The 26,420-nt window shown below is 55.2% G+C and overlaps 8 protein-coding genes across 8 annotated transcripts; 4 read left to right on the top strand and 4 right to left on the bottom strand.

The window, feature by feature from the left end:
* Positions 1–740: 740 nt before the first annotated feature.
* N656DRAFT_787820 (alkaline phosphatase-like protein) lies at positions 741–5,714 on the top strand (the record flags this gene model as incomplete). Its single annotated transcript, XM_064816641.1, has 5 exons — positions 741–774; positions 849–2,521; positions 3,828–4,436; positions 4,548–5,115; positions 5,173–5,714. 5 exons carry the CDS (start codon positions 741–743, stop codon positions 5,712–5,714), a joined length of 3,426 nt encoding a protein of 1,141 aa, XP_064672856.1.
* A 577-nt stretch (positions 5,715–6,291) lies between these two features.
* Positions 6,292–8,151, bottom strand: N656DRAFT_703883 (uncharacterized protein; the record flags this gene model as incomplete). Its single annotated transcript, XM_064811128.1, has 3 exons — positions 6,292–7,292; positions 7,345–7,418; positions 7,523–8,151. Coding segments are annotated over 3 exons (1,704 nt in total), but the record flags the coding sequence as incomplete, so codon positions are not given.
* Positions 8,152–8,601: 450 nt separating this feature from the next.
* On the top strand, positions 8,602–10,485 carry N656DRAFT_748304 (cell cycle checkpoint). The gene is made up of 7 exons (XM_064812954.1): positions 8,602–8,827; positions 8,896–9,033; positions 9,096–9,240; positions 9,303–9,539; positions 9,595–10,181; positions 10,238–10,348; positions 10,404–10,485. Exons 1-7 carry the CDS (start codon positions 8,714–8,716, stop codon positions 10,431–10,433), a joined length of 1,362 nt encoding a protein of 453 aa, XP_064672854.1. The 5' UTR covers positions 8,602–8,713; the 3' UTR covers positions 10,434–10,485.
* Positions 10,486–10,547: 62 nt separating this feature from the next.
* Positions 10,548–11,729, bottom strand: N656DRAFT_787818 (RCC1/BLIP-II; the record flags this gene model as incomplete). The annotated part of the gene is made up of 1 exon (XM_064816640.1): positions 10,548–11,729. One exon carries the CDS (start codon positions 11,727–11,729, stop codon positions 10,548–10,550), a length of 1,182 nt encoding a protein of 393 aa, XP_064672853.1.
* Positions 11,730–12,237: 508 nt separating this feature from the next.
* Positions 12,238–14,348, top strand: N656DRAFT_776387 (Prephenate dehydrogenase). Its single transcript, XM_064814630.1, has 3 exons — positions 12,238–12,689; positions 12,754–12,865; positions 12,947–14,348. The coding sequence occupies exons 1-3, from the start codon at positions 12,633–12,635 to the stop codon at positions 13,996–13,998; spliced, it is 1,221 nt and encodes a 406-aa protein (XP_064672852.1). The 5' UTR covers positions 12,238–12,632; the 3' UTR covers positions 13,999–14,348.
* Positions 14,349–15,729: 1,381 nt separating this feature from the next.
* On the bottom strand, positions 15,730–19,068 carry N656DRAFT_704030 (NAD-dependent glutamate dehydrogenase; the record flags this gene model as incomplete). The annotated part of the gene is made up of 2 exons (XM_064811142.1): positions 15,730–18,647; positions 18,708–19,068. The coding sequence occupies 2 exons, from the start codon at positions 19,066–19,068 to the stop codon at positions 15,730–15,732; spliced, it is 3,279 nt and encodes a 1,092-aa protein (XP_064672851.1).
* Positions 19,069–22,906: 3,838 nt separating this feature from the next.
* On the bottom strand, positions 22,907–23,659 carry N656DRAFT_776382 (uncharacterized protein). Its single transcript, XM_064814629.1, has one exon. It carries the CDS (start codon positions 23,286–23,288, stop codon positions 23,109–23,111), a length of 180 nt encoding a protein of 59 aa, XP_064672850.1. The 5' UTR covers positions 23,289–23,659; the 3' UTR covers positions 22,907–23,108.
* A 695-nt stretch (positions 23,660–24,354) lies between these two features.
* Positions 24,355–25,965, top strand: N656DRAFT_703967 (kynureninase; the record flags this gene model as incomplete). The annotated part of the gene is made up of 3 exons (XM_064811136.1): positions 24,355–24,493; positions 24,577–24,941; positions 25,009–25,965. The coding sequence occupies 3 exons, from the start codon at positions 24,355–24,357 to the stop codon at positions 25,963–25,965; spliced, it is 1,461 nt and encodes a 486-aa protein (XP_064672849.1).
* Between the last annotated feature and the right edge of the window lie 455 nt (positions 25,966–26,420).

Here is a 26,420-nt window from a genome sequence, read left to right as displayed (position 1 = left end):
GCAGTCAGCCACTAAAGCCACAGGCCAAACGCCCAATGAGCAGTCAATTTGGGGCCACATTGTGCAGCAATGACGATCGTTGGCCACCCCTGTCTAGATCGGTGAAGCTCTGCCCGCCAAAAGTCCATCGTCAAGAACAGACCGGAATGGAACCTGTCGTGCCCGATGAGAGTCAAAGAATTCTCATGCCGCCGCAAGCCCCCGGAATTATAAGAACAAGATATCTCTACTTATCAATTGCCCTGTTCAGAATCCCCTTTCATCCGCACATTGGAGATCAGTTCAACTTATATTTGCGCCCTGGTCGATTTAGGCCGCCAAACGCGGCCGGAGCTGATTTTCACGGTCATCGCTTCTTATGACCCAATCCTTGTCCGACACGAGGTTGCTTATGCCAGCTGTTTCTTCAAGTCGCTCTCAATCGGATTGGGTTTTCAGGTCTTTGAGGGATTGGAATCACCTTTGCGCAACTCAGTCAAGCCGGTAATTATAGCATAGACCCGTGTCAGGTATTGAGAATTTTTGTCTTCGACGGCGTGGACTGATGGCTTGAGCTTCCCGCCTCGCAGCACATTCCTTTCTGTTCTTGGTCTCTTGATACCCAGATCCCCAGAACTGCGCAAGCATTCACTTTTGGAATCTTCAATCATTCTCTTCCATTTCCAAACTCAAGTAGTTCATAGCTCACTCTTCCAAGGCGGAGCCACTTCCAGCGTCTTCACTGCAGCCGGCCTGTCTGCATGGTTCTACTTCGCATGGCGGCCTCCAAATACGGTTTGTACTCTGCTTCCCCGGCAAAAAAGGCATTCTAGAGCACTCAGAGCCACCTGACCGCGCGGGACTTCTAGATGCCAAAGCTACAGATCCGCCTCTTCTTGAGAGGAACTCCAGCATAAAGTCTTACACCACCTCTCGCGCCACGTACCCCAAACTGCGCGTCTTCTACAGGAGACATCAGCAGTTCGACTGCCTTCCCGTCTCGCCTGCCCCGATCCCGCTGTTGGTATTCATCCATGGCCTTGGCGGGTCCGTCGCGCAGTTCAATGCGCTGCTAACGAGCCTCACTCCGATTGCCTCATGCCTAGCGTTGGATCTCCCGGGGTGCGGCGTATCTGAGTTTGAGCCCCGCGACTGGGGCGCCTACTCGACGGATGCCCTTGTGGAGCTGCTAGAGACGGTCATTGAGGATCACCGCGATGCGCAAGCCGGCCAGGGAGTGGTTCTGATCGGCCATAGTATGGGCGCTTCCCTCGCTGCGCTGCTGGCAAACCCCAGAACGCTGTCTAAAACCGACCTCAGTAAGCACGTCCTAGGCCTGGTGGCCATCTGCCCTGTCGCCGGGCCACCTCCTGAGGATAAGGTATCGCTGTTTCGGAAACTTCTCTATATCCCGGAGTTTCTCTTCAATCTGTGGCGGGCCTGGGACAGGCGGGGTGGGATAGAGAGTGCGAGCGTTCACCGTTTCGTCGGGCCGGACGCTGATGTCGACTCAAAGCGGCTCCAGCATCTGTACAACTGCCAAAGCAGGACACCTGTGTGGCGGCGCATGGCATGGGGTGCACTGCCTGAGTATCGAAATGGCGTGCCTCATGGCGGCATGCCAACGATAGATGTCTGGTCCGGGCTACGTTTACCGGTATACCTGGTTGGTGGAGAAAGCGATAGCATTGCCCCTCCGGAAGAGGTCGACAAGATAATCTCGTCACTCGCCGAGGATAGGGAGGGTCCTGCCTCGAAGGAAGACGGGAGTGCAGCGAAGGGGGAATCGAACGCGAACGCAAATGGCGATGCTACATGCATCCCACCCCTGCCTCTACATCCGAGGAAAGTGGTAATGAGTACTAAACTCCCCAAGCCCGCGGGGCATGGTCTGCTATTCACGCCGCCCACGGCACCGGTCCTTGCCGGACTGATCTCAGACTTTCTCGCTTCACACGTAACCGGTCGTCTCTCCCTCGCCTGGCAGTTGCAGTATCTCTGCCGGGATGGGAAATGGGACGTCAAAAACTTGGAGAAGTGGCGCAACGTCACGCCAGTCTCGGAGCCCATCGGCGGCGTTTTTCGCGCCATCAAGACGCTTCGGGAGGTGGACGAAATCCACTGCCCAAAGGTATTCGTGGAGAGGTGGGGCGGTATCATCAAGGACGTGATCGATATCTCGCATGACAACCCAGTCTACGACCCGCGCGGTCTTGAGGAAGGCGGGATACACTACCACAAGTTCCCGACGGTTTCCAAGGTCCCGCCCGACGATGCCGAGATCAAAGGGTTTATCGACCTGGTGGATAAGATCCGCCAGCGTCAGAAGCAGCGAGCCGAAGCCAAGGGTTGGGGAGACAATTACGCGGTCGGTGTCCACTGCCACTACGGCTTCAATCGTACTGGCTTCCTCATCGCGTGTTACCTGGTGGAGCGGTGCGGCTTCAGCGCGAAACTTGCCATTGAAGAGTTTGCGCAGGCAAGACCCAACGGCATCAAGCATGAGCATTTCAAGGACCGGCTGCATGTGCGGTACTCGGGGGTGAAGAGCGGGGCCTGACATTTGAGGTCCGCGTTGCTCTCTCTTTGACCTTCAACGGCTGATCCAATAGACGGTTTGGCGTTCTGGTGTTTGTTACACCGGGGTATGGCTTAACGGTAATAGAGAAATGGTCGCAAGCGCTTGTACAATATCGACAATATCGGCGCTGCGGACTTAAGTTGTCGTTCAGCGCTGTTCTTTTGGACATTTTTCCATGTCACGACTGGTGGCGCAAATATATACCTTGTCATTACATTTCATGAAAGCAGGCGTTCCCCTCTCCCATAACAGTCACAATTCCCCCCGACTCGCCAACCACGCAGCCCCTGAATCTGCCCAGATCTCGTAGCTCTGCACCTTTGCCTCGCTGTCACACCAAGCACATAGGTGAAAACCTCGTCCCAGCTCTGGCCCGTGCTGGTCCAGGTGAACCTCGCCTGGCCTCGGACCGACACCTTTCGGGCCTCGGCGTCGACAATGTACTCGGCGAAGCGCATGTTCTCGTAGCTCAGGCACTCCGAGATGACGGACAGGTACTGCCGCAGCCCGTCGGCACCGCGAAAGGTACGGCCCAGGAAGGGCGCCAGTTGTGGCAGACCGTGCTCGTGCACCAGGATCTTGGCGTCGTCCGAGGTAAAGTGTGAGAGGATGTCAGATGGGGAGGCAGTGCCGGATGCGAAGGCGTTGCAGAAGGATGTTGCATTGTTGAGAAGGGCGGAGCGGGTTGGGGTTGTTGCCTGGGACTGGGACTGGGACATGGTTCACGGCTGACTTATGTACTGTAGGTACACGTGTAGATTGTTCCCAGGTTGGACGGGTCAGTAGTAGAGTGAGGTTAAAGCCCAAGATGATCCTAATTCGTGATCCCCTGACGTTACTGGCTTGGCAGAGGTCAGCAGGGTGCATCAGGTGTTCGCTGGCGAGACTGGCCGAGGCTGGCTAAGGTGACTACGGAGCCTCGGGAGCCTACCCCAGAAAGCCACCCCCGGCCCGCTAACTTAGACCCTTGTCGAGTCCCGCTGCAACGACGTCATGCGGGCAGCAGCGCTGGCGCATGCAGCACCACCAATGCGGTTAATGATCTGCCAGGGCCAAACTTAAACCAAACGTCGCCCGCCATCTGAGGGAGCAACTCCAAAGTCCGTGCAGACGGTTACTGCACGCTTTGGCTGCTGCACGCCGACGTCTAAATTGCGGACTAAAGGAAGTCCCACCTTAGCAGCTGCCATGGTGAGATAGATCATATCCACCCACCCTCTCCCCACAATAACACAACAGCTTCTCACCACGCAATCAACCGCTGCAGTTATCCCGGTCAGAGCGGACGCCGCTCCTCGCCTCCCCCCAACCGCATACATCCGAAGACTCGACCCGCCGCGCCGAAGAAGAAGATGCCGCGCTGCACGGCACGCCCTTCCCCGCCGAGCACAGCAGCCGCCCCTCGCGGCGCAGCGTCGGCCTGCGCGAGACGATTTTCTTCCTCTGGGCCCTGGTGGCCACGGCAGGCGTGATCGTGCTCGGCGTGGTGTTGCAACAGCACAGCAGCTCCGCCCCGCCAACGACACCCGCTCCCGTGCCCGGCGCACCCTCCACCGGCGACCCCTACCTCAGCGCCACCAGCACCAAGCATGCCAACAACAACAACAACAATAAGAAACGCAACCTAATCTTCATGGTCTCGGACGGGATGGGCCCGGCCTCTCTAAGCCTAACCCGCTCCTTCAGGCAATTCGTGTCCTCCCTCCCCACGGATTCAACGCTTCATCTAGACGACCACTTCTGGGGCACGTCGCGCACACGGTCGTCTAACAGCCTGGTGACGGACTCGGCAGCGGGGGCGACGGCGTTCTCATGCGCCCGCAAGAGCTACAACGGCGCCATCGCCATGTTACCTGGTTACCGGCCCTGCGGCACCGTGCTTGAGGCGGCCAAGCGTGCGGGTTACAAGACGGGCCTCGTCGCCACCACCGATGTCACTGACGCAACCCCGGCCTGCTTCGCCGCCCACGTCGCCTACCGCTCTCAGATGGACGAGATCGCCCTACACGAGATTGGGGAGAGTCACCCCCTTGGGGAGAGGGTTGTGGACCTGCTCATGGGCGGCGGCAGGTGCCATTTTCTGGGGAATGATTCGCTGGGCAGTTGCAGGGCGGATGCGGTGGATGTGGTGGGCATTGCGCGGGAGAGGTTTGGCTGGAGCTATGCGGGCGATCGCGGCGCGTTTGATCGGCTGTCACGCGGCAAGAACGTGACGCTGCCGCTGCTGGGGCTGTTCGCCAACGCCGATGTGCCGTTTGAGATTGATCGCAGGGCTATGGCGGATGTGTACCCAAGCTTGAGCGAGATGGCCGAGACGGCCCTGACGGCGCTGGAGGAGGCCACCAGGGACGGTGATAAGGGGTTCTTTTTGATGATTGAGGGGAGCCGCATCGACCATGCGGGTCATGTTAATGACCCCGCTGCGCAGGCGTGGGAGGTGTTGGAGTACGACAAGACGTTCAAAGTTGTCCTGGATTTTCTGGAGAGGTCCGAGACGGAGGGCATAGTGGTATCCACCAGTGACCATGAGACGGGCGGACTGGCAACGGCCTGGCGTAAGTTTCTCCTCTTTTCTCTTAACAAGGACATGCAGTTTCTGACTCATCCTCTAGAAGCACCAGACGAGTTGCCCGTCTACAACTGGTACCCCTCGGTCCTAGCCAAGGCCAACGCCTCGGCCGAGCACCTCGCCCGCCTGCTTCATCAGCACATCCTGGCCTCCCCGACCGAGTCCAAGGAGTCTCTGACCGAGTGGATCAACAAGGAGCTCGTCACGTCGCGCCTCGGCATCAGCGACGCCCTCGAGATGGAGCTCAACGCGCTAGCATCCAACCCCGGCGCCGCCATCGCCATCTTCTCCAAAATGATCAGCATGCGCGCCCGCATCGGCTGGAGCACCCGCGGCCACAGCGCCGTCGACGTCAACATCTACAGCTCCGGCGGCCCCGCGGCCGACGAGATCAGGGGCAATGTCGAGAACACGGATATCGGCGCCTTCTTGAGCAGGTATCTGGATGTGGATGTTGACGAGATCACGAAGGAGCTGGAGAAGAAGATGGAGGGCTGGCCGAGGCCCGAGGTCGAAAGTGATTTTATGCCGGACTCAGACCTGGGCGCCCATCCTCTGGAATGGCTTACGCAAGTTGGTTTGTGAGTTGTAATTGTAAATGATTTTCCTGTTTGACGGTGTATGGTGTAGCATGGAATGGCGCCGACATATTTAGCGTATTGTTGGATGATGAGTGTAATGGTTTTTGAAGTACATAGCGGGGACTAGTTTCTGCTATTTAGACAGCTCACATGATTGCTTCTGGTTCTCATTCAGCTCATCACTTTCTTTGCGAGTGATGAGCCTGCCTTGTCAGGGTGTTGCTCATCAGGAACCTGTTCGCCTATCTCGTCTTCGAAGATCGTCCTTGGAAATTCTGTGGTATTGGAACGATTTAGCGGCTTAATGATTCTGAACATATAACTACAGGTAGGCAGCTTCCCTTAGAGGTAGGGCCACCATGTCAGGCCGGTACATACATTTGCTCACCCCCTTCCCACCTGCCCGTTAAGCTTTGGATTTTCAGCACCACGAGTATTTCGACAACGTTTCCCCCTTCCCATAGCACTCGGAATTAGCCTCGCATTCCACACTGACCTTACCCAGCTCACCTAACAGGAGATTGTGCCTTGTCAGGACAGGCCCCTGGTTGCTTTCCTCACTTCCTCGCTTCACTCACTTCTCATACGCCAGAGAGCATGTGCAAAAAGTCAGAGCCAGTGAATTCAGTATCAGTATTCTCCTCCTCACCGTCGTCATTCACCTCTACCCACCGACCCACGTCATCCGAAAATTCTCGATACGTAATGGTAAGCCGACCCTTAAAGTGTGTCGACAGAACACTTCTCACCAGCGCTTCTTCCTCTTTAGAAAGCCGGAACCTGTCATCCTGGTGCGTCATTTTGATCTGAAGCCCCTCATGGCATCTATTACCGTCCTGTTTCATGTTTTCTAGGAAGGTCAAAAGCCCGGCAGCTGAGATGTTTGAGAAGGCAGATATTGTGAGGCGCTTGAGATTGGAAAGAGAGGAAAAGCGAACGAGCAAGTCGTCACCCACCCCCCAGTCTGCGAAAACCGGGACCAGGGTGATTGACTCAAGCTTGGGTAGAGCCTTGCTTATGTTCTCCACGTCTTCAAAAGTGAACAGCTCATCGGTAGCCAGCTCGCGTAGCTCGGGACAGCAGCAGATGGCGTCAAAGAATTCGAGGTGGTCCTGATCCCTTTCTATGAAGAAGTCATCAACCCCAGTCCTGAGGGTTAATTCTCGAAGCCTTGTTTGGTGGCTCAGCGACGTGTATAACTCGCCGTCAAAGTCGTCGATCAACCCGTCGACGTTGAGGCACGTCAGACAAAGAGAAGGTGCGTTAAGAATTTGAGTTAAGAGTTTGAAGCCCCAGGGGAAGGAACAAAGTTCCAACTTCCTGAGAGAGGCACAATTCTGCAACCACCGTACCAACCCTTGAACAACCTCCAGGCACTCATCTTCGGTCGGGTAGTCTGGTTTTCCATCTCCCCCCAGGGCTAGCGATTCCAAGGCAAGGCAGTTTGCAAGTTTGTCTAATGTCTCGAAGGCTGGGCGTTCGAGCTGGAACAATTCGAGCCGTTTCAAAGATCGAGAGTGTGCACATAAGGCCTTGAAGGTCTCGCCCGCGATGTCGCCCATTTGCTCTACGATAAACGATTCTGTCAAGCGTCAGTGCATAGGATTGGGCAGGGTTAGTGGACAACCGCGCACCAAGTGTGTTAGGTTCAAGGCATTTTAGAAAAGCAGCCAGGCCCTCATCCGTGTCGCGAGCAATGTCGGTGTCGCTCCATTCAGACAAATAACCGCATCTCCTGACAGTGGTATTGTGATCAGCCAAGAGTGTCACGGTTGGAATGCGTGGGATCGCAAGTTGCTAGGATCAACTTACACGACCCTCAACCCAGGGCAGTTTTGCCGGATAGCACGAGCCAGATCACTGGTGAGCACCGCGCCATCTTCTACAACGAGCGAGGTCACGCAAGAAAGGTTCCGGACCCAGCTTGCCAGGCGATCGGTATTAACAGGACATTCGAGGCTGGCCAAGCCTACTCGCCTGTCTTCATGACTCGCAGCAGCTCGGATACAGCTAAGAACCAGGTCACCGACCTCAAGGATACTCCGCTCTTTGCCGCGCGTATCCAAACTGCGAACCGCACAGAGATCTCCTAGTGGTGCTTCGGCAAATTCGTGCCAGAGGCCTATGGTACAATCGTCATAGGACAGGCGCGTGTGGAGCCCGTAGAGCACGCCGAGCTTCAGGACCTTAATCCAGCAGCAGTATGGATAGAGTGTTTTGCCCAGAGCAGACGCAATGATGGATCGCCAGAGACGTACAGATAACTCGGGATGGCGATAGTACTCCTTTGAGGCGGGAGATTGATCATGAATGCTATAAAGTAACGGTAATGCCAGTGTTGCCATGCCGCGGCTCAGACGAGCACAAAGAAAGAGGCCATCAAAGTCAAGCCGATTCGTCAATTGCTGGACAACAAGCCACCATATCTCCTGAGGGAATGATGGCCGAGTTGGCGCATCTGCCTCATACGAGTTTGATGGCAAACATGACGGTGTGCTGGCCTGCGATTACTTTTTTTCGAAACACTGAATTCTTGCCGAGCGGGACGCGTCTGCAGTTCTCGCGTCAGCAGCTGGTCGCCGCGTGAACCCGGCTTTCCAACCCGGGATACAGAGTGGAAAGTAAAGAGAGTCGAAGATTGTGATCGTATCCAAACCAGAAAAAAGGAGTTCTCGCGTTATGTACCTTAGTTTCAACGCGAATTTCAACGCTAACTTTGGTGAAACCTGCAAACGCTAGTGTACATAGCACTTACAGTAAGGGCGGCTCGGGATCTCAGCCGACAGCCTCGCGCTTCCTTTCCTGTGATTGGGTGATCAGGGCCTAATTTCGCCAACAATAGCCTTGCAAACGGCCCTCTAGCCCCCACTAGGATGGGTTCCTTCCATGTGCTGCTTCAAAGTTCCAAGACTGATCTTTCTAGTCAAAATTCCATCCAGAGCCCTTTCTCAGACATGTGATTTTGTAGCAAGATAATGTGTCTTGACGATAGCCCGGCTCAACATGGTTGTGCTGAATTTTACACTGAGCGAAGAGGGCGTGGTAGTGCTCCATGATGCCCTCGCCTGCATGTTCAAGTTCAGCGACGACGTTTGTCTGGAAGCGAGAAAGGATAAAGTACCGCAAATGCCTTCCGCTTCTCACACATTCGGTGCATCTTGCTGATCTGCTTCCATTGCATCCAGTTGACGTTGACCACCCTCAACATCTCAAAGTCAGCATATGTCTGCTTTACCTTCGCCGCAAACAGGTTCTTCTCCCGTTACAACTTCGAAGGCACTCCTCAGTACAGAGATCGCTTTTTTTGCCAGCTGTACATACGAGTCTGTGTCTCCTCGACCTGAGCAGCCGTGTAATTAGATCGGATTCTGATCCTGTGTCACAGTCTCTCCTCACCATCTTCAGGACCCGTCAAAGTGGTGGGGACCAATCCCGTGACCGGGACGCATCAATCGAGCGGTGCGATGTGGCAGTTGACGACGGCATCGGCAAGCAAAGCCGCCTCGTTGCAAGGATTTCCTTCAGAAACGGTGCGCTGTTTCCCTATGGCGAGTGTGCTCGGGCCAGCTTCTCAGTACTCACCGCGTTCCAGGGATCACGTCATCACACTCGCTTCCGTACGAGGTCAAGACCCCAACCCACGCCAAATTCAACAAGGATGAAGCTGGGAACCACTGGGCTATTTCGTCCAGGACGCTACGGCAGCTCATGGACCACTTCGGGTCCGGCATAGAACTCCTCGATATCAACACAGATGACGAGGCACGTGTTGTAAACTTTACCTGCTTTACCGAGAAGGTGCAGAAGCGTGGTCCGGTCAGCAACGAAGGTAGCGTCCCCCGCTGCATGTCAACTGAAGGCCTTTGCCACTAACAGACTCGCAGCTGTCCTCAAAAAACCTCTCCACACTAATATTGCGGTTGAGATGGACGAATTTGATAACGTCCAAGTCCAAGACAAACTGCACATCATCATCAGCGTCAAGGACTTCCGTGCGATTCTCCAGCATGCCCAGATGACCAGCGGAGAGCTGGCAACCAGCTACTCGAACCCTGGACGTCCGATGAAGCTCTCGTACGGCACCGATGGCGTCTTGTGTGAATTTATACTCATGACCGTCGGCGAGAAGGACGCCATGACCCAGAAGCACAAGAACCCTCGGCCGAATGCGGCAAAGGCTGCAAGGCCAGAGCTTGATTCAGCATCACACCGGGGCAGTTCTGTTGCGAATGATAATCAGCAGGTCCCACCGGCAACCGCCTCGAAACCGCCCCAGCAGCGAACCCCAATCCGGTCACGTCAGCCGGGATTTGAGATCCGGCCACAACCACCTCCGCCCCCGGCCACAGATCGATCAGAGTCGCTGTTCGTTAACCAGGCTGACGACGACGAGCAGTGGGAGCCTGTCGGCGCAAATGAAGACGAGGAAGAGGAGGATGCACGGCTGGAGTGGAATGCAACCAACGAACCGGTACCGTCATCCCTGTTGCCTCGTTCTCCAAGCAGTTTGCTAACCAGTAACGGCAGAACCCGTCGTCTTTGCGAATTGGTAGCTACATGTCCCGGCCGGCGGGGAGTCACGATGCTCGTCCAGATAACCTTATCTCAGGACTTGATCCAACTCAGCCACTCTCTCAGGTAAGGCTCATATCTTAGGCTTCGCCCTATCATCCTTGTCGCTGACATGTTGTAGGTCCGCCGGTTCGGTCTATTTTCCGACTAATCGCAAGCCTGTCCGCCTGGGTGGAGAGAGACAGTGTTTCTCTACGCCGTGCGCTTCCGTCATTTTGGCTGTTGTTGTAGAATACGTATGCCTCGCTCCGAGATCGCTGCGGATTTAGGTGACCTTCTCCATGACAACCCAGCTTGTTGCGCAACCGGCACCAAGCATCGTAATTTCAGCTCCCTGTGCGGCTAGGGTAGCCTTGGTCGAGGCGATCCGATTTCTGTGCCCCTTGCCCTTGTCAACATCGCACACTGGGCCGCAGTTTCCGTGTTCTCCCCAGCCCCAGGCCAGGACATCGCCTTCCTCAGTCAATGCCAGCGTATGCTCGCTGCCGACAGCAATGCTCCTGATGCGTGGGAGACATTCGGGGGCTAGTTGCCCGTGATCATTTCTCCCCCAGCTGAGCAACATACCGTCCTCTTTTAGCACGAACACACAGCCCCAACCCGCGCCCACTTCCTTCCACCCGGCCAAGCTCTCTGGACCTGGAGCCTGCGATCGGACGCCCCACTTGTCCGACCCCAGCACAGCCATGTCCCCCTTCTCCGGCGCGCCGAAGAGACAAGTAAACTCCCGCCCGCAAACGGCCTTGATAACCCTGAAATTGACCCCCTGGATCCGTCGCGGAGCGTGCACCGCCGCCGTCGCTGGCGACCCAAGCTGCCCCTTCCGTCCGTTCCCCCACCCCCAAGCCTCCCCGTTGCTGAGCACTGCAACAACATGCCCCATGGACGCCACCAGGTCTATCACATGCGTGCCGACAGGCGGAAAGTTGTGGATCTGCGTCGCCTCGCACACGCGAGCCGTTCCCGGCCCGAGTCCCAGTTCGCCCCGATCCCCTGAGCCAAATGAGTAGACGCTGGGAGTAGTGGTGGTGGCGCTTGTTGTGCTTGCCCCGTCGACTGGCGTGGGCGGGGCAACTACCACCACGCTGGCTGCCCAGGTCGCTGCTGCTAGCTCAACCTTGGTTCCCTCCGGTAGGTGAGGACCGAGATGTACGGGGCGGAATGTGGGCGTTGTCTCGGGATCATTGGCGTCCGGGAAGGGGCCGCATGCGCCGCTGGAGGCGTCGCCGGTCCAGAACAACTCGCCGGAGGAGAGCAGCAGTAGGGTGTGGTTGCCCCCTGCCACGATGAGTTTGGCATGGGGCTGGGGTTTCGCTGGGTGGGTACCGGTGTTACTGGCGGTTAGTGAAGACGGCAACAGTACATTCTGTGCCGTGGAGACGTCGTCCTTGTGGCCTATGCCTAGCTGGCCGGAACCGTTGGAGCCCAGCGCTTGGAGGAGGAGCATGGCCTGGAGGTCTTGGATCTGTGCTACTCAGGAGAGGAGATGGATGTTTTCAGGGTGAGGATGTGAGTGAGTCGGAGCGCGATCCGATGGAAAGGGACTCGAGGGGTGGTCGCAGTTCCGACGGCAACTTCCTTGAGTACGCGGCTTCGCGTACACTGTGCCCCACTGTCCTCTTGAATGTGGGTCAGGCCCACTTAATTCGAAGCCAAGCTTAAATTCAGACGTCTGTCCCAAAATCTGAAATTTTCTCCCAAACTCTCTCTCTTTGGCCTGGCTTGTTCTCGCTGTACAGCTCACCCTCGGATTGACGAATTTGAGGGCTCGCTCGTGTGAGGATGTGAGCTTCGCAGAGCAGCATAAATTCACCTAGGTCCCCGCCAGTTATTTCCAAACGAGGGGACAATGGCGTCTTCCACAGCGTCTGTTACGGCGCTTCCGAACCAGGCCGAGTTCGTGGTCGGCCTTATTGGCATGGGCGATATGGGCAAGATGTATGCCCGGCGGCTGAGTAATGCCGGATGGAGGTAATGCTGCCCGGTTACTCGACGTTCCAATGTGACGCACGCGACCCAGTTGTCCGTAACTCACGGCGGCTGAGCTTGGTAAGTATTGCTCCCTTTGCATTCATTTCCCCCACCCACAACCCCATCGCATGATGACTTGAGCGCATTTGGCTAGAGTATCGCTCGTGGCAGAGTTGGTCAGCCTTTCTGGCCCCAACTAACTGTCGCGGGCTTTCCATGATGAAAAATCTCAGCTACCTTATCATTCTTTGTCTGAAGCATCTTCTCCAAAACACACGAGCCAGCCACTTTTGACTTCTTGGATGTCTCGCTGACTTGGTGAACAGATTTTGTGCCTGAGCGGGACGTAGATTGCTAATATATGTTGCGGCTCAGGATTATGGCTTGCGACAAGGAGGAAAAGTACGATGAGCTGGTCAAGGAATTTGCCAACCATGTACGGGCGTGCATCTGACTTCATGATTCCCGCCGCAGGGCCAGTGCTGAGACGCTGTCTATAGACAAATATACAAATTCTCCGCAACGGTCACTTGGTGTCTCGCGCCAGCAACTACATCATCTACAGTGTGGAAGCGGCCGCCATCGGTCGCGTGGTTGCACAATATGGTCCTTGTGTGTTTCTCCGTCTTCATGCTTTGAGAATGCTGTTGTATTCCTGAGCACTGTTTCTCACCATGCCCACGTCTTTTCCAGCAACCCGTCTCGGGGCCATCGTAGGAGGCCAGACATCCTGCAAAGACCCCGAGATCAGAGCGTTCGAGGAGCACCTGCCCAGCGATGTTGACATCGTCTCGTGCCACTCGCTACACGGGCCCAACGTCGACCCGCGTGGTCAGCCGCTCGTCCTCATCAAGCACCGCGCCTCGGACGAGTCCTTTGCCAAGGTCGAAAACGTCCTCCGCTGCCTCGGCTCCAAGCATGTCTACCTCACCGCCAAAGAGCACGACCGCATCACGGCCGACACGCAGGCCGTCACGCACGCCGCCTTCCTCAGCATGGGCAAGGCCTGGCACGCCACCAAGCAGTTCCCCTGGGAGGGCGGACGGTACGTGGGCGGCATTGAAAACGTGAAGATCAACCTCATGCTGCGCATCTACGCCCAAAAGTGGCACGTCTACGCCGGCCTGGCCATCCTCAACCCGGAAGCCCACAAGCAGATCAACCAGTTTGCAAAGTCGACGACCGAGCTGTTCACCCTGATGCTCGAGGGCCGGCGGGATGAGCTGCGCGAGCGCGTCTACGCCGCAAAAGAGAAGGTATTCGGCGCCGAGGGCAACCCTAAGTGGGCCGACAAGCCGCTGCTCCGGGACGGCGTGTTGGACCGCTTCAGCCTGGGCCGTGACACCTCCTCCTCTGAACCGCCCCCGCGGCTGCCCAACAACCACCTCAGCCTACTGGCCATGGTGGACTGCTGGAGCGCGCTGGGGATCGTGCCCTACGACCACATGATCTGCTCGACGCCGCTGTTTCGGCTGTGGCTCGGCGTCACGGAGCACCTGTTCCGCACACCCGGTCTGCTGGACGAGTGCCTGCGCGTGGGCATCGAGGACTCGACGTTCCGCCGCGACGACTTGCAGTTCACCATCGCCGCCTGCGGCTGGGCCGAGTGCGTGGCTCTGCGCCAGTTCGAGACGTGGCGCGAGCGTTTCGCCGTCACGCAGCGCTTCTTTGAGCCCCGCTTCAAGGCCGCCACTGAGATTGGGCAGGCTATGATCAAGGCTGTGTTGGAGAGCTCGGAGGAGTGAGGTTTGAGATGGGGCGTGGGGGATGGGGCCTATTTCCCCGGTCTTTTCTTACTGGCAAGGGTCGTCATCGAGGCTGACGGGGGTTTCTAAGCTTTGGTGCGAGTGGTTACCAACAGTACCATCAATTAAGTACTCTTCGAGCTAGAGAGATGAGGGGGGAGCCACTGCAGCAACTTTACAGGCGGATTAGGGCTGGAGGACTCCAATGAGGGCGAAAGCTGCAGTTGAAAGAGGCGGATCTACCAAGAAGTCGAGGCACGAGCGGTGGTTTTGCGTTCAACAAACCAGATGATCTGTCATAGCATCGCGAGATATATACCTCCGGTTCTAAGACTATTTTATTGAACTTCACAAGACACTCAAGACCTGAGATTTGCAATACCCCAAAACCCAGCAACTCTCCTACATTACAAGCAGTTCGGCTACCTTCGGTATTACGTAGCAAAATCCAAACCAGGAGTCGGGATCCTTGACACAGTTGTTGGTCCATCTATATTTATAAGGTACATCAGCTGCTGGGTGAGACATTACAAGCTGCTGAAAAGCATCCAGATTCATCTCCACCATGACCTACGGAAGCTCGAAACCTCAAAAGCCGTCATGGGACCCTGCACTGCTAGGCGATATTCTGCCCATTTGAACTGCGCGGCAACCAAGCATGCCGAAGGGGTTGGCAATTGACTACACGGTTGTAAATACTATATAGTACTATACAAGGAGCTGTCTTCGCCCAGTGATATCACAGGGGATAGTACAATTCAACCCAGTTCATGCATTGTCCTTAGGGTACTTGTAATAGATTTACATATACCCTCAGTCCCGCATCTAGGTGACTAGGTCCAAACCCCAGACTCCAGAGTTCAAATCTCCTCAACTGGTGAATGAATCGAGCAAAATCCAAGGCTCATATGTCGTAATCCAGTAGTTCATACACGATTGATTGGCTATGATACCGAGAATACGCATGCAACGTCACTCTCACTCAACTCTCACCCTCCGTCTCGCACTCACACTACGACCTCAAACCCCTAGCACAAGAGTTACGTTCTTGTTAAAGATCACTCACGAAACGAGCATGTTTTCTCCCTAGCCACTAGATATACAATGGAGGAATAAATCCCGTCCCAAAACCTACACCGTGCTATGACCCCGGAAAACCCCCTCAAATCCATCCCATCTGGAGCAGGTAGCTTGGTCGTAGTGTTGGCCAGCCTCTAGTGATGCCAGTAGCGTATGTGCACGAGAAAGGCGAGCTTCAGAATGCCTACTCACTCACTCACTCGACCCCTGGGAGAACAAGACAAAACGCCATGAAATAAGATACGCCATATTATCTATTGAAACAGCATGCCAGTACCTTAGTCCTGCCGAATATCAAGCAGGCTGCTTCTCCCAGCAGCGTGGTTTAACTCCTATCCCTCTGATCTGGCCAAGTCTATGTACCTTGTGTAAGACAATCAAAGTTCGAAACCGTAGAGCGATTATTTTTTATGCCATACAAGCCAATTCCCTTCGGCTAAAGCCGCCGACTGTATTTGAGCCAATGCTTTTCTTTCTCTCTCTTTTTCTCTCTTTTTTTACTTTTGCAAGCCATCTTTTTTGCACGCCAAACCTCCCAAGAAGGGATGAAAACGAGTCGTCTCAAAATCACTGCTTGATTCGGGCCATCCTCTTTGACATACTGTAAACAATGTTAGCTGCTTGCCCCCTCATCACCATCGGGAACAAAACTCACAAGTCGTAGAATGCAAATTGGTTCGGCGAGCTGCCAAACTCGTACACGAACCGGCTCGCCAGGTAGCTACCAAAGATGGCCCGCAGATACGGGTCAGGCACCCGCTGGATGATGGTGTCGAGGCCAATCTGCTCAATCAGCAGATTGGGCAGCGCGTCCGCTAGCACAGCCCGGCGCACCGTCTCGTTCTCCCACAAGTCAGAGTGCTGCAGTTGCTCGTCTAGCGACGTGATCGCCTGCGATAGCTTGTCTGAGAGGATGGACCGGGGCACACCGGTCTGTTCGTGCTCGCGCCAGATAGCCTCGAATTCGAGCCGGGCGTTCTCCTGGATCTTCTCCTGCACTGCCTTGACGTACGTCTTGTAAAACTCGGGGGCATTCCCGTGCGCGTCGTGGCACATGTGCTTCACGAATCCTTCGTCATCAAAGCTGAGCGAGGCAAGGACCTCGAGCGAGGAGCTTGTAACGCCACCCTTGTTTGCACTCGCGTCCTTGTACACGATGCAGCCGGCCTCCTCGAGCCGCAGCTTGGCATCTTGTGTGATGAAGAGGTTGGCGCCTTCCACAATGTAGGGAATCGTGGCTTTGCCTTGCTTGATAAGCTTGCTCACCGAGACAAGGTCAATTGACTCGGGCCGTCCACCACATGGCACAAACATATCCGTGAGGCCTGAGTCCCGGAGATGGTACGTGTTGCGGAACGCCGTGCCGTTGTTGACAACCTCCCCGCTGGGCAGGGTGACGTTCATGTCCTCGCACAAGACCCTGTACCCATCCTTGGACAGCTTGGATAGATCAAAGTGAGCGATCATCTGGCGCGTCTTGGCAAGGCGGCGGAGCTCTTCAATATCAATCCCGTTGGGATCGACTAGGACGCCAGACCCGTCCACGACTGCGGTGTACTTCTCGTTGCTGAGAAGGATCTCATTGCTGCCAAGATCTCCGTCAGGCCCGCCGGTCTGCATCTTCCTGACCGTCGATGGGTCGAGGTTGAGCTTGCGGTAGATACCCTTGACATATTCGCGCACCGACAACGTTGTCATGCCGTATGTGTCGTGGGGAATACCGCCCAGCTTTGGCGATTTACCCGTGAAGAACGACTTCCACCAGGGCGCGCCACGATTGCGGGCGTGCTCCGTTGCCCAATCGACCAGGTCGGCAGTGTTCTCATCGGGCCCCATGAAGAGAATCTCCTCTTTGCCGTAGAGATCGACCACGGGGTTTTTGATGCCTGGCGTCTCGGCCTTGAGCAGCAAATCCAGAATGCTGTCAATGTATTTCTCAAACGCCTCACGGGCCTTATCTTGCTGCTTAGGATCAAGTAAGATGACACCCTTTGAGCCGCCTTCGGGAATATCCTTGTTCTTGCGCTGCTGAGTGCTCGCCAGCCCGTAATTTTCATCAAACAGGTTTCTAGCGTTGATTGAATAGGCCTCTTTGCTGCGGGACTTGACGATCCGGATACCACCACGCGCAATGTCCTTAAATCGCAGGTGGAAGCCACGGGATTCTGACGTGATGACAAGGAACATGCCGTAAAGGCGCTTCGGATACTCAATCTCTGGGAGGAAGGATGGATCGAGACGGAAGCTTAACGCCACCTTTGTAGGGGTGTAGTAGTTCGTCTTGAGGACGGCGTTGTTGAACACTCTGAAGGCAGTCATGACCATCTCCTCGTGCTCGTTGGAGACGTCTTTAGTAATTCTCTCCTTGAGCTTCGCATCCGAAAGGACCTCGGTGGCCGGGGTTGGAGCGATGCAGTGGCGGTCAAACCCGGCGCCGACCTTGAGATGCACGCTGGCGAAGGAGGCATACAGCGCACGCACGAGCCCTGGGTGCGAAGTGATGATCTCAAGAATATAATCGGGAGTGAATGTCTCGGTGCGTAAGCGCTTTTTCATCCTTGAAAGGATCTCAGCATGGCCGTTGTTCCTAGGGTCGAGTGCTGCCAAAAGCGACGCATACTCGGACCCAAGTCGGTTCAAGAAGTGCTGCACAAAGACCCACACGCAGTGGGCGTAAACGGCCTCTTGCAGGCTCAGCTCGCCCGAAGCAAACATGTTGTGGAATTTTGTTTGGGGGATGCAGTACAGCAACGAGACCTCTTTGGTGATCTGATGGATCGACTCTTCGATCGGAGGATACTTGGACTCGAGGTTGACGGCAGGCCGGAGGTAAATACTCATGACGGTGATGCCGTTGGAGAACTGCTCGACGTACTTTCGGGAGCTAGTAACGCCGTAATAATGGTAGAGATCACTCAGGGCGCTGAACATGCCCCTTGCTGTCCTGGAGCGGAAAGCGACGACCAGCCTTTTCTCGCGAGAGCCTTCAATGTCGAAAACCTCGATGACGGGACCAGTCCTACTGACCGCAATTTCAATGATCTCTTGGTAGATCTGCTTTGTGTTCCTGGTCGCCTTGGCGAGGAACATACGATCGCTGATGACTTCGAGACGCGTCTCCAGGGGGTCGGCGTTTGGGTCGACAAACTGGCATTGGTAGACGAAGTAGCAGCGCAACGTCGCCTTGGAATCCGGGTGACCAATGATGCCCGGAGACCGGAATGTCTCAACACGGAAGCGCTTTGACGTGTCGTTGCCGTCCAAGTACTTGGACTCGAGACGGTGCTCGTAGCGAGGCCCACCGACGGCGCTCTTGCCGGGCTCGCTTGTGTCGATGTAGATGGCGTGATCCGAGGCTTCCATATCCAGCCGGATCTCTTCCCGCTTGTCCTCCCGCGAGAAGGCCGCGATCTTGGCGGCATACAAGGAGGTGATGTGCTTGGCGATGACCTCTGGGTTCTCGACCTGGAAGTAAACGTCGTCGATGCCCAGCTCATTGTAGAACCACTCAATTTGAGGATCTACCAGAGCTTCAGGGATCCACCCACACTTGGTGAGGTACATCTTGACTGTTAACTCGTTAGTCGACTGGCTAAACAATAACACAGATGGATCTCAAGAATGCTGACCTTGCTTCATCTGCTCCTTCTTGCCCTTGAACTCAGGTGCGACGTAGCCGACCGTCGCTGAGCGGAGAACTCTGTGCCCATTGCCGTTCGTCTTGGCCATGAGAGGCGGGTAGCTGACGTGTGTCGGCTGGGGCGAGGGGTGCCTCGCCAGCTCCTTTTCATCCTTGAGCTTTTGGACCAGCCTGTTGGTCGGGGTGATGGTAGTAGGCGAGTCCATCATGGTTTCGTCTGACGATGCGAACAGATCCACGTATTCGGGGAAACTAGACATGGCCAGGTTAGTATTGATTGTCAGGCCAGACACGCGCCGCCTGCTGCCGACGGGGCTGGCAAGTGACGGCTGCAAGGCTACGCCTGCCATGGTGGTAGGGATTGGTAAGGAGATCTTGGAGAGGCAACAGAAGGGACTGTTGTTGTAAAGGATGGCCTAATAAAGGAAGAGGACAAGCGAAGGCGGCAAGACTAGGGATGTCCCAAGGAGCGAGCGCCCCCTTTGTAGGGCGAGCAACTGAGCGCATGGCGGCCTGTGAGGTCCGTCTGCGAGTCCGTATGCTGCTTGCCGGGGGGAAGTATGAGCAATTGGCTGCTGACGTGACCATAATTGAAGATAGCAGCGAGCAGACTTGGCTTGGCCGGGATAAGGGAGCCAGCACCAGTCTGGGGCTGCATATCAGATCAACCGCTCGCTACCGTCCGGCATCGGTTGACCGAAGGAGGCCCACGGACTGCGTAGCACAGACTCGCGAGGAATAAAAAGGAACACGGCAAATGAGGCTGGGACATTGACTGCCCGATATTTGCCAATTGGGCAGCGGCACCTAGGCCGGAGCGAGCGGCGGACGTTTCCGGGATTGCACCGTCCGGTGAACATCGAGCTCACCGCTCTCGTTGCCGCTCCTCCAAGATAAGCCGGTCCCTTCGAAATTTGCCGCCTCCCTGGCACTTACATATCTGGGGATGTGCAATGTGCAGGGTAACTAAACACGGAAAATTTAACATACCTGGTCTTGGTTAGACTGGTGTCGGTGTGGACCTAACAGGCTGCTCCGGGCAGCTTGGTTGCCGGGGTTGGGTTGGAGCAAGTTGGTGTTGATAACTTAATACGCCCCTCGGCAACTGTTATCACGGAATGGTCAATTCTGTTGGGTTCTGGCAGAATACACAGGTAGGCACGGCGGGATATTGGATGCGGTCTCGGGTCCAAAAAGATGCAACGCGATAAGCTGTAGAGACGACCGTGTTTCGTTTACCTTGTTACTTGTGTCTTAGTATGCAACGAAGGCGGATTCAGGCAGGGGAACAAAGCAGCCCAAGATGCTTGTACCGGGTGGCGTAGAACGACCGGAACAATGGGCTCTAGCTAATCCCCGTTCGAAAGAGAATCCCAGACGTTGCTTCTGGGGAGACCGTGGCAGCGAAGGAGAGATCGAAGTTGTCTAAGTGGCAAGTCGATGGTTAGCTCGCTGCTTCAGGAAGGCATTGACCAAGAGGACCCGTGTGCGATAAGGGGATAGCGTTGGTGCAAGAAGCCTCCCCATTTCTGAGCCAATTGATCCTTCAAGATGCCCTTTTTGACTCATCCGAAGTTTAAATCTCGGACAGCGGTGGCGCACAAGCTGAGATAAGGTCAAGTGCCTGGCGGTATCAAAGATGAGCCTGTACGAGGTGCCCAGCTCGCACCGCCTCGCACTCAACTGATAAGGCCAGGGCGTGCCGCCTCACCGCTGGATGGAAGGCTGACAACAGGATAAAGCATCAAAAACGGGGTAAAACATCGGCTGGCCGGCAAGCCAACGGACGGGACGCGGCAGGTACATAGCGACGTCACCGAACGGGGCTCCGAGGTGCAGGAACCAAGAAAAAGAGGGTGTGGAGGCCGGGCCCTTTCGTACCTTTTTTTGCTACGATGGAATCTCGTACTCGAGATAAGGCCGTCGTCGTTGTTTGGTCCTCCGAGACTGATAACGTTAACCGCGTTTCAAAATAGGAACAGGCTGGCTGGAGCCGAACTGCCAGGCTTGTTGGAGGACGATGGGCAGAGTGGTGAAGATGGCGACTTATGAGAGCAACACATGGTTCTGGCGACGCTGGGAGCGGGGACCCGCCTCCATTTTATAGATTCCAGTTTCCAATTGCATCTTGGGCCACGACAGGATGCAGCTGGGAGCATTCCCCGCGATTTGCACTGTATTCGTTGTTTCTACGCCCATCGCATAAAGTAAGGAAGGAGTTGCCTGTAAAATAGGTACCGTGATGACATTGTGCGGCGCTCTGACAAATGGCTTCGGAGGGCTAAGCTGCATCGGGCAACTAAAGAGGTTCTTGTGATTGGGTCACCTGGCCGGTACCTGAGTTCTCAACAGAAAAGTACAATACAGTAGATACAGTACAGTACTCCATACGAAGTACCCAGAAGGACCTCTCTGAGCCACTGGGGGCGCGGCTATTCGAGGTTCTGGGAGAACAAGTGATGAGAATGGAACCAATGTGGAGCTTCAGTTATGCTGGTCTCGTATGGTTTGCACACTACCTTACCTAACACAGCAATGTGTCATTCTCGATTCTTTAGGTAGTTATTGAACTTATTGGTACCTTAGGCACCTCAGCTCTGTGACGGCGGAATGCATTCTTTCTCAACAGCTCAGCCCGACCCCTTTTCCCCATCTGATGCCCCGTCAGGCCTCCAGGGGCGATCCGATTACAGACCATGCCTGCCAAATCTGCTGGCGCATGCTAGCCGTCAGGAACACCCGCGGCAGATGCGCACGTTCCGAAAATACATTGAGTGATTGGGGCTGCTTTCCATTATTATTGTGTACATACAAAACAATACCTGTCTTCTCATGTTAGTATGGATTACACCGAGGGGCAGTTATCTCTCCCTGAGACCTCGAGTTGCTTGTCTCGCTGCGCCCACTGGAGAAACGTCAAAGTCCCGCAGTAATTTGATCAATTGATTAGACACAGCGTCAAACTCGGCAAAAAAGGCATGCTGTTTGGTTGCTTCACATAAGACTTGATGGTTTGCTGGAACACACCTGTCTCTCTGGACTCGATTCTCTGAAGCTGAAGGTACCCGACGCTTGCCGTAACAGGGTATAAGGTACTGGATCGGGGTCCGCTGAGACGTCTTCACGTTGTGCGACTGCGACTCGCTTGTACTACAGGGTACTTCGTATCTCTTACCGCCTCTCCATCTCAAAGTAAGGGGGCAGATCACCAATTACCGGCGGTGGAATCAGCGAGGCCTAGACTGTTGAAGACGATGCGTTGTAAGTGTCGGACCGCGTTCCTGTCCAAAAGGATCTCTGGGCAAACCGGTCCCGTGACGAGCTGAATACGTAACAGCGACGGGTCCCGGACGCCAGCGCTTGGCTCCGCTGCCCGGTCGTGGCTGATGTCGGCGGCTGCATGGAATGCCCCGCCATTTCCATTACCCGCGAGATTTCCTCCAAGCCGGACTGTGCGTCTCCCATCAAGTAAAATGGGGGTAATAGAAACCCGATCTGGCTGCACGGAGAATCCGGTGCCATTTTCTGACGTTACAACGCGGCCGTATCACTGCAAACTCCCTGACCGTTTTCCACAGGGTTCCGGAAACAATGGGAACAGTCCTGAATTATGTCACTTGGGGGTGTTGAAGCCCCTCTATATACAGTGCTGTACGTACTGTGTACTTTTCTGTTCTAAAGACACGTACGAAGGAATTCAGCACATCTAGGTACTTTGAGTCACCGTTGAATCTGGGCTACGGAGTAATGTCCATAGCTGTCCTGTATAATCCTGTGAGGAGACGAGAGAAAGTAGAGTACTACACTACTAGGACCTTGTAACTGTGCAGTACAGTACTGCACACACAGTTATGTAGTGTAGTACCTCGTACATCCGATGCCCTCGTCTTCCCAGGGACAAGGAACGGGTTCGACGGAACATGCTAAGCGCGAGGAAAAGCTCTGCTGTCCTCGTGCCAGCAGCCAGGCTCTGAGCCAGGCTCGCAATGTCCCAAAAGAATGGTGTTTCCAGCTTGTTATGGTCACGGGGTTCGACGAGGTTGTGAGATTGGCGCTCAACGGCCCGCTGCAAGTCTTCATCCCTGTCAAGCCTCGGGCCCTTCCAGGCCTTTTAATAACTGCTTACTGCTTGGGAGCTGGGCAGCAGAGGATAGCATGAACGCTCAGCGTCTCCTGAAAGCTGATCACTTCGAGAAATTTTGATCATGACTCGCTAAGTTATAACTATGATTACAATTGAGTAGTTACCTAAAGGGGCTGAGTTGGTGTCATGATCTGCTGAAATTTGAAATGCCGGACGGCCTTTCCCGTCCCTTATACGGGCGGCGGGGGCACCGTACTGTCGGGTCCGCACCACGAATCTCCAATTAGGCCTTACCTCGTCTTCCTGTCAGAACTCATCACAACATTCCACGAAATGAGCGCCAGGATATGTGCTCTCATTGCGGCGATGCCCAATAACAGATTCAGACGCATGACGGCCAAAGAGGAACTTGACGGGGCCGTTGGTTGCAGCGCTCGGCTGCCTGGTCAAGATTCCGAAGTAGGGGTTGCGGGCAAGACCATCCATACACCTGCGGGTGCTGTCGAAGTTTCCAAGTCAGTCCGAGACTACGATTCCGCTACGGGCGCCATTCAGGAATCGGCATGACATCGAAAGCGTGGCATCTCTGCCCTACCGTGAGCTACCGCGGCAGCTCTGAGTACTCATTTATTCGGCCATTTGGCTTACTTGTTGTCCTTCTCCAGTGACTCCTCTAGAAAGACAATTGGGCCCTGATCTGGATCGGATCAGGTTTGTCAACGAGTGCACATACATGCGGAGTACATGCAGTACACTTACCGAAAATAGATGCATCAAAATAACAGCATCAAGGTACGCAAGACCGCCTGATCCTAACAACGTGTTGAGGGTTGAGGCCTCCCCCGGCCAAGACGCGCCAACCATTGTGTTCTCCTAGATAGCGTGCAGTTGCGTCCTATCCAAGACTGATGAATATCGAGGGACTCTCTCCCGTCGTCGAGGTCTTCTACAAAACAGTCACCAAGCCCCAAGGCTGCCAAAGCAGTTTTGAAAGGACGGACACTCAGGGGCTCCCGATATTTCACTCTTGGCAGGTGCAGACGAAAACGGTTTCGGCAGTAGGCCCGCTAATGTGGAGAGGCTCCACACTGGCAGCACATGGCGGGCAGGAACTTGGCGCATTTGCCGTCTGAAAAAAGACGGAGCCGATGATGAAAGTCGGATGGCGGGGTAGCGCTTCGGCTCGCCACGGCGTTCGGTAATATTCCAGCAAAGATTCTTTCTTTGACGCGGCGGCGACTAGAGAGTCTGATGAGCCAGATTCATTTTTTGAGAGCCAATCCGGTAGTGCTCTTGACACCGGGAAAGTACAGTACCTAGTACGGACTACATCAATCACTTCCAATCAAGCACACTGTATGTATGTACAGTACATTACAAGTACCTCATTGAATGTCTTGCACTGTATGAGAGGTTCAACAAGGTCAACTGCAATTCTTTCCAAACTTGGATCAACGCTCAATCCAAAGACAGAATCTTGCAGGTGCTCTCGGATTACCGCCCCGCTTTTGACTGCCGTTGGCCGAGATACAGTTACGAACCCTGCGCAAGGATGAGCTCTGCTTCCATCGTTGCCGACGTGAAACAACGAGCGAGGGAGTTGGATCGGGACGACCCGCTCGCCTTCACTCGCAACGAGTTCTACATCCCAACACGTTCCCAGATAGCCAGTACCCGCTTGGCCGACTCAGGTGACAACCCCCCCTTTCTCTCCCCCACCAGTCTCTGATATGCGAGACAATGGACTAACTGCGCTGTGATCTCACTGCCTCAGACTCCATAGCGGCAGAGTCTGAGGATACTAGTGCAAGGAAATGTGTTTATCTATGTGGAAACTCTCTGGGACTCCAGCCTAAGAGGACCAGCACACGCTTGAACCAATATCTTGCAACATGGGCCACACAGGGAGTACAGGGGCACTTCAAGCCCGTCGAAGAATCACCCCTCCCGACCTGGCTTGATGCCGATGCGCGGGCAGCCCAGCTCATTGCCCCCATCGTGGGCGCTTTCGAGTCCGAGGTTGCCGTCATGCAGACGCTGACGGCCAACCTCCATCTCCTGATGTCTGCCTTTTACCACCCAGACATCAACGGCAGACACAAAATCATCCTTGAAAGCAAAGCGTTTCCCAGCGACCATGTGAGGACCCTCCTACATCTCCTTGCCACATCGCGAACCAAGCGCTAATCGCCCCCATTTCATACAGTTTGCCGTGGAAACCCAACTCCGCCACCACGGCCTCGACCCAGCCACCTCTATGGTGACCATCGAGTCGCAAACCTCCAAGGACAACGTCTTCACTACCGAAGAGATACTCTCAGTCATCGCAGCCCACGCCGACACCACGGCCCTGCTTCTCCTCCCGGGGATCCAGTACTACACGGGCCAGCTGCTCGACGTGGCGCGGATCACTTCCTTTGCGCGGGAGCGGGGCATCTTTGTGGTATGGGACCTGGCGCACGCCGTGGGCAACGTGCCGTTGGCGCTGCACGACTGGGACGTGGACGCGGCCGCTTGGTGCAGCTACAAGTACCTCAACGGCGGGCCGGGGTGCATTGGCGGCATGTTTGTGCACGACCGCAACAGCGCCGTCACCCGCCTCATCTCGGACGAGAAGCCCGAGGAAGGCTACACCAACCGCCTCGCCGGCTGGTGGGGCAACGACAAGGGCTCCCGCTTTGTCATGGCCAACCGGTTCCACCCCGTCCAGGGTGCCGCCGGGTTTCAGCTGAGTAACCCGAGCATTCTGGACATTACCAGCCTGTGCGCGTCGCTCGAGGTGTTTGAGCTGGCTGGCGGAATGGCGAGATTGAGGGACAAGTCAGTCAGGCTGACGGGGTTCTTGGAGGAGTTGTTGGTTAAGGACTACGGGGATGGCGGCATCATCGGGGAGGAGGAGAGGCGATTGTTTAGGGTCATTACGCCTAGTGATCCGGACCAGAGGGGCGCCCAGTTGAGCTTGCTGCTTGACGAGGGGCTGCTGGAGACGGTGATGAGGGAGCTGGAGAGGAGGGCGGTTATTGTGGACGAGCGGAAGCCGAATGTTATTCGGGTTGCCCCAGCGCCGTTGTACAATACGTTTGAAGAGTGCGTCGAATTTGTCGAGGCGTTCAAGGAGGCGCTCGCGACGGCATGGAAGATGAAATGCCGGACAGCGGACTAGCTGTACAATCGGCCTAGCTAAATAATGTATTTGATGTGCCGTGTCATCTGCTCTATGCCAAGAGGACGTGATGATGCTCCCTTGTTTCGATGGGAAGCAGCAATGGCTGCTTGCTGGCTGGCTTTTGTTTACTTACCCCTTATTTCTCGTCGGTTCCCTCTCATTGGCTGGGCTTTGTGTACGTAGGCGCCCCCAAGCCTCGCAGGGAGCGAAGCATGCTTGGCCACACACCCATGTTAGGAAGAAGCATGAGCACACTAGGAGAGTCTTGGACTGCTCAAGATGTTGTCGGGGCGTCACAACACTTGAACAAATCCAGGCTTAAGAAGATAAACCTGCCCACATCAGATTGGACGACATTGTGGACCACCAGAAGGTGAGTGTATACGACGATCATTACGACGATATGAGGCGAGTAACTGCCCCAGCTGAGGACTTCAATACAGAGGTCTATT

The sequence above is a fragment of the Canariomyces notabilis genome (assembly GCF_033297395.1).
Source record: "Canariomyces notabilis strain CBS 508.74 unplaced genomic scaffold N656scaffold_4, whole genome shotgun sequence".
NCBI lineage: Eukaryota > Fungi > Ascomycota > Sordariomycetes > Sordariales > Chaetomiaceae > Canariomyces > Canariomyces notabilis.
This window is presented reverse-complemented; position numbering and strand designations above follow the sequence as displayed.